This window comes from Sus scrofa, chromosome 1 (genome assembly GCF_054392235.1).
Source record: "Sus scrofa isolate SSC_HxYL_T2T_F1_AM1 chromosome 1, Sscrofa_HxYL_maternal_Yorkshire_Landrace_v2.0, whole genome shotgun sequence".
NCBI classification, from domain to species: Eukaryota; Metazoa; Chordata; class Mammalia; order Artiodactyla; family Suidae; genus Sus; species Sus scrofa.
In genome coordinates, this window is record NC_139383.1 from 3395789 (window position 1) to 3403365 (window position 7577).

The window sequence follows — 7577 nt, forward strand, 5'->3', positions numbered from 1 at the left end:
TCTGACTGGTGTGAGGCGATGCCTCATGTAGTTTTGATTTGTGACTGTCTATTAATTAGCAGTGTTAAGCATCTTCTCATGTGCTTTTTTGGCCACCTGTCTGTCTTCTTTGGAGAAATATCTCCTTAGATCTTCTGACCATTTTTAATTTTTTTATGTAAAGCTGTGTGAGATGTTTATATATTTTGGAGATTAATCCCTTGTCAGTTGCTTCATTATCAGAGATTTTTTTTCTCATTCTGTGGTTTGTCTTTGTTTTGTTAATGGTTTCCTTTGCCGTATAAAAGCTTTTAAGTTTAGATGTTCCTTTTTTCTTTTCTGATATTAGTAATTTACATTCTTTTTTCTTAGGCTGGCTACAACCTTATTGATTTTATTGATCTTTTCCAAGAACCAGGTTTTGATTTAGTTGATTTTCTCTATTGATTTATTGTTTTCAGTTTCACCATTTTCTGCTTTAATTTTATTTCTTTTCTTCTGCTTACTTTAGATTTAATTTGCTCTTCCTTTTCTAGTTATCTGAAGTAGAAACTTAGATTTTGAATTTTATATTTTTCTCTTCTCTTATATAGATTTAATGCTGTAAATTTCCTTCCAAATACTTCTTTCACTGCATCCCACAAATTTTGCTAATCTGCGTTTTCATGTTCATTTAGTTATAAATATTTTTAAAATTTATCCTATTACCTGTGTGTTATTTAGAAGTGTTTTTAATCTCAAAGTATTTGAGGACTTTCCAGCTATTTTATGTTATTTATACCTAGTTATTCCATTTTTATCTAAGAGCATGCATTGCATGATTTCTGTTCTTTTAAATTTGTTAAAAGGTGTGTTTTATGGTCTGGAATGTGGTCTTTCTCGCTGAGTGGTTCTTTTGAACTTGAAAAGAATGTGTTTGCTGCTGCTGGATGAAGTAATGTGTAGAAGTCAACTGTGTCCGGTTGTTTGGTGAAGTTTCTGAGTTCACATATGTCCTTACTGAGTTTCTGCCTGCTGAATCTGTCCATTTCTGATAGAGGGGTTGACGTCTCCAACAGTAGTCGTGGATTCATGTATTTTTCCTTGCCATTCTATCAGTTTTTGCCTCCCATATTTTGATGCTCTGATGCCAGGGAATGCAGGCTGAGGGTTGTTGTGTCTTCCTGGAGTACTGACCCTCTATCGTCACGAAATGCTCCTCCCTCTTGCTGACCCCTTTCCTTGCTCCGGCGTCTGTTCTGTTTGAAGTTAATAGAGCTACTCTCATTCTCTTGTGACTAATGTTAGCATGGGACATCATTCTCCATCCTTTAATTTATATGTGTCTTTATGTTTAAAAGATGTCTCTTACAGGCAACATATATCCAGGCCTTGATTTTTAATCCACTCTGATGATCTCTGCTTTTTAATTGGCGTATTTAGATCACTGACATTTAAAATGATATTGACATAGTTGCAGTGATATGGGCTATACTTGTTATTGTTGTTGTTGTTGTTGTTTTTTCTATTTTTTTGCACTTGTTCTCTGCTCCCAATTCTGTCTTCCTCTCTTTCCACCTTTTGTGGTTTTAAATTGATTATTTTATGATTCCACTTTCTCTTCTTAGCATATCATTTGCGCACCTAGAACAAAAGATTTTTTTTAGAACTTAAAGCCAGCAAGAACTTGAAATTTTTTTCAACCTCTTTAATCGTAAGGAAAAACCAAACAAAACCACAGTGATAGATACACCATCGCACATTCACTAGAATGGTCAGGATTGAAAAGACCAACAGTACCAAGTGCCGGCAAGAATGTGGAGGTGCTGAAAGACTAATATATTGCTGATGGGAATGTAAAATCTAAAACTGCTTCAGACAGTACTTTGAAAATTTCTTATAAAGCTAAACATACACTCATTCTGAGATTGCACTCAGGTTTCTCGAGAGAAACGAAAAACGTGTTCACACAAAGGCTGGGACAAGGATATTCATAGCAGCATTATTCATAATATATCCCAACTGGAAGCAGCCCACATGTCCAACAACAGGTGAATGGGTAGACCGTGTCTGGCATTTATGTAATGAAATATTCTACTATTCAGCAGTAAAAAACCTTAGAAACTGCAGATTTGTGTAGCCTCATGAATAAATCCCAGTCGTTACGCTGAGCAAAACAGTGTATACCGTATGAAAACATGTCTGTGAAGTTCTAGAACACGCCAAACAAATCAGTAGCGTTTGTGACTCTGATGGAATTCAGACTGGCTGCTGTTGGCGTCGGATGAGGGGTGTTGTCAGGAAAGATCACAAGGGGTTTCTGGATCATGAAACATCCTCGTCATCTTTGGTGTGGAAGTTTCAGACGGTGTACATTTTCAGAGTCATTGACCTCTATCTTTAAAATTTATGCATTTAATTCTATATAAGTTCCACTGAAATTAAAGTATAAAAATATGCAATCTAGGACTATGTATTTGGTGATAAAACATAAACAGACATTTTTGTTTCAAATGTTTTGTTCTTTTTTTTTTCTTTTTACGGCCACGCCTGTGGCATATGGAGGTTCCCTGGCCAGGAGTTGAATGGCAGCTGCAGCTGCTGGCCTTCACCACAGACATGGCAACACAGGAGCCCAGCCACATCTGCAGCCTACGCTGCCGCTTGTAGCAATGTGGGATCCTTAGATTGAACCCGCATCCTCAGAGACAGACACTGTGTCGAGTTCTTAACCCGCCGAGCCACAATAGGAGCTCCTCAAATGTTTTGCTCTTCAACGAGGGAGAGTATGTCATTATATCAGTATGCCTTTAAATTAAATCATCAAAAGAAATACATGGAGTTGCTCCTGGTTTACCACGTGAGAGCAGATCTCATTCCTTTGAGGTAATTAGGGGTTGGTGAGCTCACAGAAGCAGTCACAGACTTCTGCATGGCACGGAGCAAGCTTTTATCTGTTTTAGGATTATTGGTAAGGGCAGAATTCATGGATCTGACGTGGCTTTGTTGGCCTTTCGTAGATTCCCTCATGCGGATTCCGTGATGGTCTGTGTAAGGAATTGCATAGGCGAGGCACTCTGCGTCACCCTAGGAGATGGAAGACGTGGAGTTAGGTCACAGGGATGCCTTACAAAGGCTCGGAGGTACCCTCCTCGCTGTTGGAAACGCTTCATTTCTCTTCCTTTCCATCTTCGAGAACCTTCACCACACTGGAGTTAACACAGACATCAGTTCCCCCGTGACCAGGATGCCTGTTCTACCACCCCTTTCCTCGACGCGGGTTTGCTCCAGATGTTCCATGCATGTCATCATTTGTGTCTTGACAGCTGTTTCTCCAGGGGGAAGTGCAGTTTGCAGGCAGACTTGATCACAGCGGTGGAAGTGGATCCGCTGAGCACTGTGCAGGGCAGGCAGTATCCACTCCAGGTTGTGCTAGTTCTTGTGTCTTTCCCTTATGTTCCTGCTTAAGCTGTTCGTGCTCAAAAGAAACATGACCAGGAGTTCCCCTGGCGCAGGAACCATGAGGTTGCGGGTTCGATCCCTGGCCTCGCTCAGTGGGTTAAGGATCCAGCGTTGCCATGAGCTGTGGTATAGGTCGCAGACGAGGCTTGGATCCCACGTTGCCGTGGCTCTGTAGCCAGTGGCTACAGCTCCAATTCGACCCCTAGCCTGGGAACCTCCACGTGCCACACGAGTGGCCCTAGAAAAGGCAAAAAGAAAAAAAAAAAGGAAACATGACCAAATGCTCTCTTCCTGATTCCACTGGCCTTGAGCACTGATGTTACTCATTGGGCGGGTGCCCCCAGTGCTGGCTGTGCCATATTCGCGGTGGCCAGGGGTTCTCTGCATGTAGTTTGAAAAGGATGCTTCTTCAGAGCTGATTTCTCCGTGTTAGTTAATGTGTGGTCTGTTAGCTGGAAATATACTTTTAAATAAAGTTTATTCTGTTCCTTTACTGCTTATCTTTGCTTCGAAGTGTCGTATCTTTCTTTGTGAAATCTTGTTCTCTTTCGGGCTCTGCTCCAGCTGCCTTTTCCATTGCAGGGAGTTACTTCAGCCTAGTATTTCTTTTCCCCTCTTACATAAATAGCCAATTTAGTTTGGTTTGTTTTATACTTTAATAAATTAACTTATCTGATGTTGTTAGAATTTTTATAGATAAATATAGATGGAATTTCTTTGAAGATAATTTTTGGAGATATTAAAATTACTGTATTGGATAGTTGATAAATGGCCTCTCCCCTTACACTTGGAATTCATGCTAAAACACAAAAGATCATCATTCATCTGATGAAATCAGTGGCAAACTTTGGCCAAGGATGAGGTTGCTTCTTATCTAAAGACGTACATCCTTTACTTAAATTAAGAATAATTGTATTTCTAAATCTCGAGTAGGGAGATTAAAGTCATACTTCTAAGGGAGTTGCCGTGGGGCACAGAGGGTTAACGCATGTCTCATTGGGAAGCGACCTCCGGACTCAAACCAAGGATGGGCCAAGTGCAGCTTCGCTTTCACTGAAACATCTACGGCTCATTGTCTCCTTTTGCCTAAAAGTGAGCAGACCGTCTGCAGAACTCAGGGCATTCTTCTTGAATTACCGCAGGCTTATGAAAGGAGAATATATAGTCTTGCCTAAGGACTACTTTGGCAAACATTATAAAAGACCAGATGTGCTTTTCTAAGTTATAAAGTCAAGTAAAATATCTTCTCGGATATTAAAATGCCAATATGTGAATTGTGAATAGGTTTTATAATTTTATAATTTTTATTTCCATTTAGTTCATGTATTTTCTTTCTCGAACATGTATTTTAAAAGTCAGCTAATTTGTGGACCGTATCTGTTAAAAGCATTCGGAAATATACTAATGAAAAAGTTTATTCTCTTAACCTCAGGGAATATTTGTACCCTCCAAGCACGTTCCTCTGCCACACTTCTTCCGAACGCTTTCCCTAGTTTAGGATGAGGTGCACATCAAAGAAAGGGTGTGTTAAACACTTGGACGTTTCTTTAAACAGCGGGGAAACAGAGCTGGAGAAGAAGCACACTTTGGCGTGGCTCCTGCTCTGCACTTCGAGAGACCACACACGTGTCTGTGTGGTTTCCTCCAGCGTCGGTGAATTGGCCCCTGCGAGAGCAGCGAGTGTCTGAGGCTCCTTCTGCTCAGCATGCATTATGTTTCAGTGGAAGAACTTGAAATGTGGGGAGAGGTGAAATCACTGGCGTCTTCACTTGATTTAAGGTTACATGCAGAAGCCCAAGTTACTCTGCCAGGGTTCTCAACTCTGCGACTAACCCAAGGATTTTGTTAGGCAAATAAATTTAAAGTTAGAATTATGTTTTTAATAACGGCAGATCCTTCTGTGACACACATTTGCTCAAGACTGGGTCTCCGTTGACATCTAATTTCCTTTTCTCTCTTCTTAATGGCGCTTTTAAAAAGCAACCCAGGGTTCTCCAAAAAGAAGAACTGAGAGCTGACACTTAAAGTTGGTTTAGTGAGAGCCTCACTGTATCCTGCCCATGCTCACATCAAAGGTGATTATCTGTGTCTTTGGAAACAATAAGATGCTGGAAGCTTTTCTGTGGTTTTGGTTCTGCACTTGCTCAAATCATATTTTCAGAGAATCTGTAGCATCCTTAGTCCTGTTTAATGCTTAGTAAATTAACCAAAATAGATTGTATTATGAGAGAAGTTCACTGGTTATTATAGACATGCTTTAAGTTACTCGCTGCAGTGATTTAAAATTCCTTTAAAAGCTTTAAAACAAGGAAAAAAGAATTACAATGATAATTTAAGGGGAAAAGGATTTAACCTAGTCTCTTTTCAAATACTGGTTTTAAAATAAAACAGGAATTACAATAAGGCTACATGACAGTTTCTAAACAAAAACATCCGCTTACTCTCTCTCAGTGCTCCCTAATCACTTGGCACGACTCTACTCACTTGGCACGACTCTACTCAACTGCTATAACACTTAGAATTAAGATGCCTCGTAGTAGAAGTCTGGTCTTTGATCAGCTCTTTCTGTACGCGCACTCTAAGATAAGCAAGACATGCATTTCTTTTGTTTGTGTGTGTGTGCATGTGTGCATGACAGTTTTGAGCTGGCTCTGTGTCCCCAAAGATGAATGGCAGAGATTGTCTTAAATGAGGAGAAACGTTGGCTTTAAAACCACTTTTCTATTTCTGTGCCATATTGATGCATATGCGAATAAACAGGTGCAACTTGATATTTAAATAGTTTGCGTTTCAAAGGTACTTTTTCTGTGGGAACCACAGCTTCTTAGCTCTGGCCTCGTGTTCTCCCGTGTGCTAGGCAGCCTCTGTTTGGCCTCCAGATCTGCTCACCTCCTTTTCCATTTGGCCCTTGGGGGCAAGTCGCTCAGCCCCCCAGCCCCACCCTGCCCTTCCTCCAGCTACCATCTGGATTCTGCTGCCGGTGGTGTGGACGGAGAAGATCTGGCGTCTTTGTTCCCCTCGCTTCTTCCCTGCGGGCCCCTGGTTTGGTGGTTCTCCCAGGGGACGAGTTCAGCCCTTGCTCGCTGTCCTTGCCCCTCCACGCGTGGGTGGGGACCGGCCACTGTCTGGCCCTCAGTGCCTGGTCGTCCCTTGGTTCCTCCGTTGCTGCCCAGGCCTGTGTGAGCCATCCCTCGCTCCCTGGTCCAGTTCTCCTGCTGTGTCTTCTGCGTCCTGTTGGGATCCTGGCTGACACGCCCTGTACTGAAGCAGGTACAGTTCCTGTTTTACCACCGAGCTCTCTTTATTTTTCTTTTCACATTTAACGTGTTCGTCGGCATTTGGGGGCTGCAGTGAGGACAGCCCGGTGGACAGTGAGGGAGTTAGAGGCCCCGACCCTTCCGTCTCCAGCTCCCTGCGTCCCAGCTCTTCCCACCGTGAGGAATTGTAGTAATGATCACAGGAGGCTTCGCTCTTCATGTGTTTTCTTGGCGCCGCCTGAAATCTCTTCTAAAGCTGCTTACACGTTTCATGCGAATGAAGGGCGGCCTGGGGTAATTAACTGTGCAGAGTGTGTGGAATAAGATAGGGGCCCGGGGGCGGGGGCAGGAGGGGAGAGCTGGGGCTCATCGGAAATCCTGCAGGCTCTGGGGTTCCTTTTCTCTTCCTTTTGGAAAGTTCGGGAATGCTAGGATCTCCTGATGTGGGAAAAGAATTTTAAAATAGGGCAGCCCTGGGAAGGCAAAGCTAGCCACGGGCGACAGGTCACCTGTGACAGGTCTTGTGTTTGCAGTTCCTCCACCCGGTCTGTGGGGGTGGGGATGCTGGGGCAAAGCACGGGGGGGGGGGGGGAGACAGGGAGAAAGGTGACGTGTCCTTGTCGCTCCCGTGGGGTTCGCAGGTCTCACCCTGGCTCTTCCTCTAGGATCCTACCTTCCTCGTCTCCGCTAGCGTCACCTCAACTCGAGCTGCTGTCCTCCTGCGTGATCTCTTTAAAACGGGCATCGTGCCTCTCCTTCCTCACAGCCTCCAGCATCTGACCGTCCGGCTCGGAGTAAAAGTCAGCTCATCTTGTCTCTGGACTTCGCAGCACCCACGCTCCTCCTCGGACCCGCGTTTCTGCCAGACTGGCTTTCTAGCGGTTCCTCAAACACCACACA

At 43.3% G+C, this 7577-nt stretch overlaps 1 protein-coding gene across 29 annotated transcripts in view; it reads left to right on the forward strand.

Annotated features, from left to right (window-relative positions):
• Nucleotides 1–7577, forward strand: part of PDE10A (phosphodiesterase 10A) — a 568650-nt gene that overhangs the window by 543705 nt on the left and 17368 nt on the right. The window contains exon 19 of one of the 29 annotated variants that reach the window (XM_085021653.1): nt 2979–3318. The exons of the other annotated variants lie outside the window; for them this stretch is intronic. Within the exon in view, the coding sequence (XP_084877779.1) occupies nt 2979–3177 (199 nt within the window). The 3' untranslated portion in view covers nt 3178–3318. Of the gene's footprint in view, nt 1–2978; nt 3319–7577 lie in introns of those variants that run through there. 29 annotated transcript variants of the gene reach the window in all.